At 39.4% G+C, this 12,614-nt stretch overlaps 1 protein-coding gene across 1 annotated transcript in view; it reads left to right on the forward strand.

The window, feature by feature from the left end:
* Window positions 1-12,614, forward strand: part of LOC110968069 (solute carrier organic anion transporter family member 5A1) — a 46,331-nt gene that overhangs the window by 26,229 nt on the left and 7,488 nt on the right. The window contains exons 6-9 of the mRNA XM_022217878.2: window positions 2,906-3,104; window positions 6,160-6,319; window positions 6,774-7,015; window positions 7,142-7,206. Coding sequence (XP_022073570.1) covers window positions 2,906-3,104; window positions 6,160-6,319; window positions 6,774-7,015; window positions 7,142-7,206 — 666 coding nt within the window. The remainder of the gene's footprint in view (window positions 1-2,905; window positions 3,105-6,159; window positions 6,320-6,773; window positions 7,016-7,141; window positions 7,207-12,614) is intronic.

Consider the following 12,614-nt stretch of genomic DNA (forward strand, 5'->3'; position numbering starts at 1 on the left):
TGATAGGATTCTAATAATTGGAATTAGGCCCACACTGTATAAGGAAGTTCTGCAATGTGCAATGAACAGCTTTTATTGAACCAAGTGCACATGGATGCCAACCAATTAAACAGAACATTAATTTAGACATAACTGCTTATATATACACTAAACAAAAATATAAACGCAACACTTTTGTTTTTGCTCCCATTTTTTATGAGATGAACTCAAAGACCTAAAACTTTTTCCACATACACAATATCACCATTTCTCTCAAATATTGTTCACAAATCTGTCTAAATCTGTGATAGTGAGCACTTCTCCTTTGCTGAGATAATCATCCCACCTCACAGGTGTGCCATATCAAGATGCTGATTAGACACCATGATTAGTGCACAGGTGTGCCTTAGACTGCCCACAGTAAAAGGCCACTCTGAAAGGTGTAATTTTATCACACAGCACAATGTCACAGATGTGGCAAGATTTGAGGGAGTGTGCAATTGGCATGCTGACAGCAGGAATGTCAACCAGAGCTGTTGCTCGTGTATTGAATGTTCATTTCTCTACCATAAGCCGTCTCCAAAGGCGTTTCAGAGAATTTGGCAGTACATCCAACCAGCCTTACAACCTCAGACCACGTGTAACCACACCAGCCCAGAACCTCCACATCCAGCATGTTCACCTCCAAGATGGTCTGAGACCAGCCATTCGGACAGCTGCTGAAACAATCAGTTTGCATAACCAAAGAGTGGCCTTTTATTGTGGGCAGTCTAAGGCACACCTGTGCACTAATCATGGTGTCTAATCAGCATCTTGATATGGCACACCTGTGAGGTGGGATGGATTATCTCGGCAAAGGAGAAGTGCTCACTATCACAGACTTAAACAGATTTGTGAACAATATTTGAGAGAAATGGTGATATTGTGTATGTGGAAAAAGTTTTAGAAAAGTTCATCTCATTAAAAATGGGAGCAAAAACAAAAGTGTTGCATTTATATTTTTGTTGAGTGTAACTGCAAAAAAATTAAAGCTTCATTTCCCTTGTTCCGTGGAAAGCACTTTCTCTAAACTCAACAAAAATATCTGATATTTCCCTCCCTCCTCTTCCTTTCCTCTCATCATGCTAGTTTACTTCTCAGTCTCCAGCAGGCCATTTGAAGGAATCTGATGGCTAGCTGGGGCTTCATCTGTTTGGCCAAATTATGTGAATCCAACACTGCATCTTGATAGATGAAATGTGTGCATTTAGTGGATAAATTTATGGTGCCTTTACATGAAATTACTTTTCTTATTTATGGCATCTAAAGCAATTTATTGGTGTTTATTGCATGTGCTCATATCACAATGACGTTTAAACCCTCAGCACTAATCTGAAGCCATTAAACTGCTTTTTTGAGTTTTCCCTTTAGTGTTATAAAGCTTTGTTGTGTATGTAAAATATTTGAAAATTTACAAAGCCCTAAGTTCACAGCAAGGGAATTATTTTTTTCCCAGAACAGACTTGGCCTTTCAGAAGGGAGTCTTTAATGAGACGGCCTAAACCGTTATGTTAGAGCCAGAAGTGTGAGAAGCTGCTATAGCAAAGTACAGTATGAGAAAAATAATGTAGTTTTTGAACATTAAAGCATGCAAGCTTATTCTAATAGATCCCAAAAATAAAATTATAAACCTGTAAACGTGGATAATACGGGCTCTTTGAACAAGTCCAGGTAGAAAAAAAATACTACTTGTTCTACAAAATACTTAATAGAACTCATCTCTAAATGCTAATGGACTGAATCTACAAAGATATGTATTGTCTTGAGTTCCTGAAGGAAAAATGACATCAGGAAGTGCTGCATTATCTGTATTTGCAACAGTAGCATCACTTTGCTGACAAGAATCAGAAGCATCTTGAATTTTAAGCAGTGGTTGCAAAGAAAAAAGTGGAAGTGGTCTGACATTGCATTAGATTGATAGCAGTGCAGTCCCAGAGACATCACAGTGAAATTGCATAAATTACTACCTCGTTGAACCCGAATCATGCCCGGTTAAAGACCTGCCACTGCTAAAGGTTCATTAGATGTCACTACAGAAATAGAACTGTAACATGTCACACACACCCCCTTCAGCTGCAGATTCCCTTGTTCTGCTGCTGTGCTTTAGGATAACATGCTACAGCTGTGTGTTGCCTGTCTCTCATTGAGTGTGCTCAGCGACACTTTTTCTATCTCTCTTACTCGCCCCTCTCTCTCCATCATTCTCTTGATCTGTGTTTTTTCCAACAAACGCACAGACACAGGGAGAAGCCAGATGACATTTCTGTGCACTTTTATCTTTTCTCTGCTAATCCTCTGTCTTGGATGACCCTCCGCCCCCGCTGACTGACACCATCTTGCTCGTTACCCGGCTGTGAGTGCCTGTGGCCGGGCTCTAGGGCTGCCATGTGCAGCCACCTCGGGCCTTCACTCCCGCACAGTGACACTTTACCACTCAGTCTAACCTGCCAGCAGCCAGCGTTGCCCTTCTTCATGCCGTCAGTTTAACTATTGGACTGAAAGCACGTGCCACAGCCTGAAATGACTCACTGGTAACACGCAGTATAGCCTGGTCACATTGATACAGCAAAGCCTATTCTGGTCCCTTTCTTTCTTTGAAGTTGTTTATTTGTGGTGTAACTGGAGAAGTCACATTGAGATTTTCACAGGCCACCATGTCTAACAGCCTCACTATTTTAAAAGCATGACATGCTCATGTGAAAGTCGTGTTAGCATGCCTGATTAAAATGCTGTAGATCACACACTTACTGCACTTTGGTTACAGTAATTTATTCAGTGTTAACATTTTTTCATGACGCAAATTATCTGCTCTATTTCTGGGCTGCCAACGCTTCACAAGCCTTTCCTCCATCTCACCAGTTTTCCTTTTCCCTCGTGTTTCTCACAGGTGTGATCATCGTACCCAGTGCCGGGGTGGGCATTGTGCTGGGGGGCTACATCATCAAGAAGTTGAAGCTCGGTGCGAGAGAGTCAGCCAAGCTGGCCATGATCTGCAGCGGGGTGTCTCTGCTCTGCTTTTCTACACTATTCATAGTGGGCTGCGAGAGCATTAATCTAGGAGGCATCAACATACCCTACACCACTGGGTAAGGACACGTGTACAAATAGAAAGACATGCCCCAAAAATGAAATACGACACAAAGAACCAAGGTTTGTTTCTGCTGCACGTTTTCAGTATTATGCAGAAAGTTGAGATCACGATGTGAATCCTAATATATGAGACACTGGGGAACCAGGACCACATTTATTCCTAAACTGCTTATTTGAATAAGATCTTAGACTGCATATGAAGATGTATCTGAGAGGGGCGTGGGCTTTGGATGCCGTCACCGTTCCCATCATCCTCATGTGGCGTGGCGTTTGTGTCGGAGTGCGAATGATTAATTAGCAACGCTGGCATCTGCTGTCACGGCTCCAGCGAATCACTTTGCCACCTCTATTTCTGAAGCCGCTGTTCGACACCACATCAGCAGCCAGCTGCAGAGTTAACAGTCATCTGATGTGTCGGCCCTGCGGGCAGAAATGGAGATCAGACGTTTGTTGGCACACGAGCACATTCACAGAGACTCATGGAGGCACCGTCCATAAACTGACCTTGGATGATGCCAAACATCCTGCAAACTGATTACAAACATATTACACATCTACTGGAATATTATCTCCTCTCATCTAGTGGTCACAAGTGCCAGAATTTATAAATTTGAAAGAAACATTAACCCTCCTGTTGTCTTCATTTAAAGGCACCAAAAAATATTGTTTCCCTATCCAAAACATATCCAAAAATTAAACAAAACAATCCCAAATTTCTGAAAATTTGCACAACCCTTAGGAATAAAATTCCAATAATTCCTTAAAAATTTCCCTTAAGAGTTTTATATTTAAAAAACCCTTAAATTTAAAAGAAGATTTACAATAAGATTCTTGTAAATATTTTCCAAAAATGAGTAAAAATCTTACCCAAAAAATCCTCAAACTATCTAAAATGATACATGTATATCAGTAAAACGTCTAATATTTGTAACATTTTTTTTTAGCATTTCTTTTTTTCCACCAAAATGTTCAAAATTTCCCAAAAATGTTGAAAATGTGGGCATCAGAAGTTTCACTGTGAAAACATTTTTTTCACACATTTTCAAACTTCAAAATGGGTCAATTTGACCCGCAGGACAACACGAGGGTTAAAAAGCTAATTCTGTTAACTTATAGTCACAAATATTACAAATGAAACTACTTTGATCCGTTGGCTTTTGATTGTGTAGACCTCAGTATTAAGAGAAATCTATTAAACTGTTAAACCTCTGTGGGATTTACTTTTCACCCAACTATCAAAATGATTATATTCCAGAAACCCAGTGTTCCCTTCAAAGTCCCATAGCTGTCTCATTAATAACTGTAGTCTTTGTTTAAGCTGGTGTTTATAGAGGGGTCAACAGGACCGTGTGAGCCAGTGGGGCTCCTCATTATGAACATCGCTGGTCACTAGTCGTGGGTAGCACCCACATGAGGAATGTTTAGCCATAGCCTGCCCTTTGTGTCTGTGCTCTTATAGTCTAGACGTGGCTCTCCCCTGCTGACAGGCTGGAGACTAAAAAGGACAGAGCCAGGAGGCATATCAAGTTACGTAATATTCTTAAATATCTGCAAAAATGTTGCATAATTATATGCGGGGCTTGTGTTTTTAATTAATAGCTACAGAATGTGCTTTATTTTCCTGTTACAAGATTACTATTCTTGAAACCTTCCTAATATTCATAGATTTGCTCGTTATTATTTTCCCTTTTTCAGTGTCTGCATTGCTCGAGCAGATTAAGCCACTCGCTCTCTTGGCTGTGTGTTTGGGTTTTTATGTGGTGCAGCCTGCATACAGGGACACAACATCTGGAGGGTTCAGCGGAGGCCGTGGTTTAGTCTGGAAAAGGACATGTGCAATCAGTGCAGCAAGCCTGGGAATCCGGCAGGGCTGATGCCTTTTTCCATTTTTGCCAGCTCACACAGTCTCTCCCTCACACAAACACACACAGTGTCTGGAATGTGACGCTGTTATGTCAGGACGAGCCCAAAATGTGCCTCCTCAGTGACAGCTAATATAAAAATGAGGATGAGTATCAGTTTGTGGTTGTGTAGAAATGATGGTCCTTTGATTTTAGAGGTAGCTGAAAGTTCTTTGAAAACATGTAATTAACAAAAAAGGGCAATGTATACAACCCGTCGTTTTAGTGTGACAAGATAATCACCTCAAGCGCATTATTAGATTAGAATCCTCCGGTTAAAAAAAGGTCATCCGTGTTGGCTGTGTGTGTTTGTCAGCGTCATACCCGACTGTTGTGTTGTTAGGGCCTGTCCCCGTCTGTTCCGCAGGGCTCAGAGCGAAGCGTCCCAGAGAAAACCCAGGACTCGCTTCACTGCTCCCGGTTTAGACGGAGCCAAAGTCCTGTCTAGCTTAGAGCAACTGTTCCCACACTGCCTAAAGAGCCAGTGGAGGTGTCACTTCCTCAGCCCCTCGCCTCTGTCCCCTTATCGTCCTGCATCACACAGGCCGGTGGAAGTCTATGCTGCACAAATTAAAGGGATTGTGTGCAGCAGATTTATCATGAGACACTGAGACAACTGTAAACATTGTCAGGAAGATTGGCAGCCTGTTCAGCTTCTGGACTACATTTTCCTTCAGATGAAACACTTTTTGTTTTACTGTTAAATTGCATTGCAGCTTGACATAGAAACTATATTTACTTTGCAAATAATATGCTGCAGTTGTTTTTTTTTTAATTGCTATTTTGCTTCAGAATGCACTGTTATGTGTGATATGTGGTCAAAAATGCAATGTAGAACACCAATGAATTAGTTTTAAATTCTCCTGGAGCTAAATGATGTGCTGTTGACCCAGCTGGCCCACACCTAACCTCAGTAAAACCATGTTCAGGAAAAAAGCACCTTATCCGTGCATTTTAACAGTATCTCATATGTTTTGAGAAATGCTATCAGCCTAAAACACGTGCTGCATGTGAGTCAGCCCAGAAAAAAGGAAAACAACATAATTGGACTAAGTGGCGTGTACAAACAAGTGTGTTACCCCAGACTTGAAATGTCACTTCTGTCATAGCGTGGTTGAGTAAATGCTTTCCGCTGTGTCTGTCTCCACAGGCCGACATTGACAATGACCCACAGGAACCTCACCGGCAGTTGCAACGTGAACTGTGGCTGCAGGATCCACGAGTACGCTCCAGTCTGCGGCTCTGATGGCATCACATACTTCAACCCCTGTCTGGCCGGGTGCAGCACTGTGGGCAACGACAGCACCGGGGTGAGGGCACATGGAAGCACGAAAGGAGGAAAAAAAAACATTTAATTAAAAATGAATCGCATGCATTTATAGCTCCTATTGTCTTCTAGTTAAATAAGTACTCGCTATAAACATCAAGTAAGATCGAAAGATGAAAAAGAAATCTGAGAACGTCGCCCGAGGACACACAAATCATAATGGACACACAAAGGCCTGTTCTCTGTACATTCTCCTCTCATAGCTCTGGAATTGCAGGAAGCGACTCCACAACAATGTCAAATAGGAAATCAAAACAACGCAAGGAAAGAAATGTTTAGATTCTTTGTCTAGATCACTGATTGCAGCACAGAGCTGGTGCCACCCAGTCTGTGTTTATCACCACAATGTTACTGGCCTTTAAAGGGCTTAGATTCACATTTTAGTCATATGCAAAAATTGTAGTTTTACAATTGTCTCGTGCTGTTTTTGACTACAGATCAGGAACTACACTGACTGTGCCTGCGTGCAGAGCAGACAGGTCATCACTCCGTCCTCCGGCAGCCAGGTCAACCAGCTCCAGCTGGTCATTGTCAAAACCTACCTGAATGAGAACGGCTATGCTATGTCGGGGAAGTGTGACCGCACATGTAACACACTCATCCCTTTCCTCATCTTCCTCTTCATCGTCACACTCATCACCGCCTGTGCCCAGCCCTCCGCCATCATCGTCACTCTCAGGTAAGGGTCTGCCAATCATTGTCAGACTCTTTAGCTAGCTCTCTTCCTTGACAGGTGTCTTTTTCGCATCTTTTTAATATGGTTACAGTTTAGCAATGTCATTTCATGTTGTTTCTCTTCATTCAGGTCTGTTGATGAACAAGAGAGGCCTTTTGCTCTTGGGATGCAGTTTGTCTTACTCCGAACTCTTGGTAAGTTCATGACAATTTGCTCTACATACTAGAATCATCCTCCTTGCCTGTGAATTGTGTTAAATCTCCTATAATCACTTGTTCCTTGAATCTACCAAGATTTTCTGAAAGCACAAGGGGTGTAATTGAGTAAAAGTAATGTGCTTGGAATTAATTATTCAGTAAACGGCTTCTTGAGCAGTTTAAGGATTTGGCAAAAAAAGGGTGCATGCGTGGCCACAGGATGTCAGTGTATTTGTGTAGTTAACAGACTCTAAGAATATGAGCCTTTGAATTTCACCATGTAGACCAATACAATCTGTCATCCTGTACATCAACTCTGTAATAAATATTATGTTTAAGAAATTACTGAGGCTCTGTCCATGTGGACTCTTCCAGAGAGGATAGAATCTTTAATTTTGAGACTTTAGTTAATGGCAGCATTGTATTGGATTAGTTATTTTTGAAAGGTGTTTCTAATATTTGTCTATTTTTACTGATGTACATGAGGTCAGACCTCCTTCTGCTGACAAATAGTGCCACCAAGTGGTACAAAAGCAGAACTGCAGCACATTAAAGTTCCACACTGCATCCTGATCCGTAACATACAACTACTTTTGGAGCAGCGGTATATAATACTTTGTACGAGTATGAGAAAATGAAACGTGTGCATTAGTATACGTGATTAAATTATATTTCATTGTAAACTCTAAACAGCATTTAGAGATTTCCTTTGTGACCTGTTTTGCAGAGAGATCATGCACATCAACACCACACTCAAAAAGCTGTATTTTTTTTTAGCAAATAGATTATGACTAAATAAGTAGCAAAGTGTTAATTTAAAAAAAAATCAAACTGTACAGCCTTAAACACCAGGAAAAAAAACACTTGTTAAACAATATTTAAAACAAGTTTTAAGTTGAAATGTTGACCTAAAGTTCTTTATACAGTTCATAGCAAATATTTTCATTGGGATCTGGAGTTGCTCTGAAATGACACTATAAGTGTTTGCCATGAGCTTTTTTCTTTACATATTACCTTTAAAGATCAAATACCAGCAGTAGAGATGGTAGCACACTGCTGTCTCAGAGCTTATTCGTAAACCGCAATAAAAAAAAGTTGCTCTAAAGACGTCATAGTATAGCATGTCGTCCAAAAAATGTCATAGTATAGCATGTTGCTCTGAAAAGTCATAGTATAGCATGTCACTCTAAACACGTGATAGTATGGCCTTTGTCAAAAAACCGCAATAGTATAGCATGTCACTGTAAAAACGTCATAGTATAGTATGCCGTTCTAAAAACGTCAGAGTATAGCATGTCTCCCAAAAAACATCGTAGTATAGCATGTTGCTCTGAAAACGTGATAGTATAGCATGTCTCTCTAAAAATGTCATAGTATAACATGTCGGTCTAAAAACATCATAGTATAGCACGTCGCTCTAAAAAGTCATAGTTTAGCATGTCGCTCTAAAAAAAATCCCAGTATAGCATGTCACTCTAAAAACGTCATAGTTTAGCATGTCGCTCTAAAAACGTCATAGTTTAGCATGTCGCTCTAAAAACGTCATAGTATAGCATGTCGCTCTAAAAACGGCATAGTATGTCATGTCGCTCTAAAAACGGCATAGTATGTCATGTCACTCTAAAAACGTCATAGTTTAGCATGTCGCTCTAAAAACGTCATAGTTTAGCATGTCGCTCAACAAACGTCATAGTTTAGCATGTCGCTCTAAAAACGTCATAGTATAGCATATCGCTCTAAAAAGTCATAGTTTAGCATGTCGCTCTAAAAACGGCATAGTATGTCATGTCGCTCTAAAAACGGCATAGTATGTCATGTCACTCTAAAAACGTCATAGTTTAGCATGTCGCTCTAAAAACGTCATAGTTTAGCATGTCGCTCAACAAACGTCATAGTTTAGCATGTCGCTCAACAAATGTCATAGTATCACGGCTGCCAACTCTCACGCTTTGGCCGTGAGACACATGCAACCCAGTTCCTTCACACTCTCTCACGACACACTCCAAATATCACACAGGCAAAAAAAAAGAAAAAAGTTCCACTTTGCTGTTATGGGAATATGTAACCTTTGGGGAAATCCAGTTCGCGTTTTTACTCCAAAGAACTCCAGGTTTGTGAAAATCCTGTCTGCATTTTCCGTCCTACACGCTCCCCAGTCATTGTGCAGCTGTCAGGCTGGCTACCTCTGAGTGATGCACCTGTGTTAGAAAGCCTGTGTGTAGCGTTGCCTGGGCAGTGGCGGATCTTCCGTGAGGGCACAGGGGGGCAGTGCCCCCCTTGTGATCTGAAAAATTTTATATTATTAATTTCCAAAATTTTCGTTCGAAATTTACATTACTAATACTCCGATTTCCGATGCTCCTGAATCCTCAATATTATTTATGGAACACCAATTACAGGTCAAATTGTCTCAAGATGCTTTATTTTTTGTCATATTTAAAATATAACAAAGTAAGAAATTTAAACCTCTTGATTAATCCAATTTCTTACTTGGTTGTTAAGAGACTCATCAACAACTAAAATAACTTTCTCCACTAAAACTAATAAACATGAGGTCAAATAAAAGGAACAGTTTTGAATCCTGCAGTCCCACGACAACAAGAATAAAGTTTGTCAACAAAAACTAAATCTGCTGGTGGATTCCATTAAAGTTCTAATAAATGATAAAGTGTGATACTAAAGTTTTGTGGTGCTAAAAATCTCAAAGTAAAGATATCAAGTTGTACATCTGGATGGAGGTTGATAAAAGTTGACCTCCCTTCATTTCTCTGGAGAGACTCCATGGATTTTAGGGATGCTGGTTAAAGACCTGCTCTTCTAGTCATCTTCCTTCTAGTCGCTGTAAAAAGTCACTCCATCCTCGCCGACTTCAACACCTTTTCATGACAACTTGTTCTGCCTCTGACCTGGTGGAAACTCAGGAAAACCCGTAGAGACTCGGATTAAACTCGTCAGGTGGGGAAGGTGTGGCGGGCGGTGGGGGGTGGGGGTGTTAGAGGGGGGAGGCTGCCACCCACCTCTTCTCCTACTCTCCGCCTTGGCTCCACCCATGTGATCACTTGGAAACGAGGATGTCAAAGGGACGACGAATTTATATTTTTTTATGTGATCTGTAGCTCAGTGAGTTAAGGGTTTGTCTACGGAGCTACAGGTCACCGGTTCAAGACCAGACCCTTCTTGAATTTTTTGAAAAACTTCGATAAAGACAGAAAGAAAAATGCTGGTGGTGGGACTCGATCCTACTACCTTCCACTTGGCAGTCTCTCTTCTTATACCCCTGAGCTACTTGCTCAGATACTAATTCTTCCTTTTTTTTTGCGCATTTATCATCGATTTTTTGTCGTTTTTCGAGTTGTTTTTTTTTAACTCGGGTCTCAACTTGACCATTTTTCACAGGAGGTTGGACTTCAGCCTTTGTGCTGGAGGGTTGAACCCTCAGTTCCAAGACTTTCCAAAGCCTCCAGACCTCCCAAGTCCTCAGGACCTGAGCTTTCACACAGTCTGAGGGCTGAAAATTTCTAAGTCCCACAGTAGATCTCTGTTAGATTTAACTTTCAGACAGTCCAAGGACTGAAATCTTCTAAGTTCCTGAGTAGTTCTCTGTTAGTTTGAACCTTCAGACAGTCTGAGGACTGAAGTTTCAAAAGTTTCTTAGTACTTTAAAACTTGTGACCATGAGTCATGATTTCACATTTAGACAAACGATCTGAGTTCTTCTCAGACCTTCACCTGTGGGTTCTTTAGAAATCCTGAACAAACTTTGATTCTCTTCACTGAACAGTAAAGTTTGTGGAGATCAGAAGGGAACATTACTTTGATCGATGCCTTCAACTACTAGTAGACTTTATCTGGAAAGCAGTTTTCTGAAATGAGTTCTTAGTAAATCTGTCCACAATCAAACCAAGGACACAGAAAGAGGAAATATTTGAAGAAACAACTTGATGTTTTAATTTCAGGCTAGAAAACGTTTTAAGACCTTTATCTGTTTTTGCTCTTTTTGATCGTTTTATCGTCTCTTCTGTTTAATTTGATCTTCTAAAAGTCTAACTGGTGTCTTTTCAAGTGTTTTGTCTTTAGTTTATTCTTTTCTGTCTGACTTGATTTTGAAATGTTTTGTCTTTTTAATGTTTAATTGTTTTTTCAAATGTTTATTGGCTTGTTCGAAAAATGTCCTTTTCTTTCCCATTGCTTAATTTTTAGATTAAATCATTAAGTTATTTTTTAATGTTTTATCACCTTTTAATGTTTAATTTTCTTTTTAAATGCTTCATTGTATTTTTTATTTAATTCCAATTTAAAGTTTTATTGTCTTTAAGATTTAATTTTCTAATTAAACATCTAATTTTTTGATTCAATGTTGTGTCTCTTTAAAGGTTTAATAATCTAATTCAATGTTTTGTATTTTTTAAATGTTTAATTCTCTAAAATATGTCATCTTTAATGTTTAATATTTGTTTAATTTCTTAATTACATTTTGTATCTTATGTTTAATTATCTAGTTAACTATTTTGTCTGTTTAATATAATTTAATTTTATTTAATTTTTTCTAAAGTTTTATTGTATTAAGTGTTTTTTCCTTTAATTGCTTTTTAAATATACTTTATTTCTTTAATTTTTTTACTGTCAAGATTTTAACCCAAACCTTAAAAATGACACAATAAAAATACTTCTGTTGTCATAATCATGAGTCAGTCAATTATTCAGTTTATCAATTCAACTTTATTTGTTTAGCACCTTTCAGACAGATGACAAAACTAAACAAGCAACAAGAAAAAAAAAAACTATGCTAAATTATTAAAAATCAAAAACATTAAAAAGATTAAACATGGTAATAAAATATGTTGCATCCTGGGGATGGAGGGAGTTTATTGAAGTCTTCTTGGGCTCACACAGTAAGTCATTTAAAATAGAAACTTGATATTCAGTCTAAGGAAACTGCAGAGTGACAGAAGAACCAACAATATCTCTCGTTTTCTCCTTTAATGAGTAAACTCTTGTGCTTTCAGACCAAAGAACTACAGACTTTTCACAACCTGCTCAAACTGTTTGTACAGGACCTCACCACACAGGTCAAGAAGGTTTCCTTCTCATTTCTACTCTGAAGCTCACCTTCTCAAACTGCTATGAAATGTTTCTGCTGCTCTAAAGTCTTGTCTCCAGAACTTCCTAAAAACACTCCAAGTCTCTTCTGCTGCAGGTTGTTTTGTAGAACTGTTCCAGAAAACCTCACTAAACCACATCGAAAGCCCTCAAGATAATCATCCAAATGAAACCGTACAAAAACCAAAACTCGCACAACACAAATGCAAAAGTCTCCTGCAGTCTACCAGAGAACCTCTTTAAACAGAGAATCAGGACAGGAATTCTTACCTTCTGGACAACCAACGTTGGTTCACAAACAAGAA

Source organism: Acanthochromis polyacanthus, chromosome 20, assembly GCF_021347895.1.
Source record: "Acanthochromis polyacanthus isolate Apoly-LR-REF ecotype Palm Island chromosome 20, KAUST_Apoly_ChrSc, whole genome shotgun sequence".
In the NCBI taxonomy this organism is placed as follows: domain Eukaryota; kingdom Metazoa; phylum Chordata; class Actinopteri; family Pomacentridae; genus Acanthochromis; species Acanthochromis polyacanthus.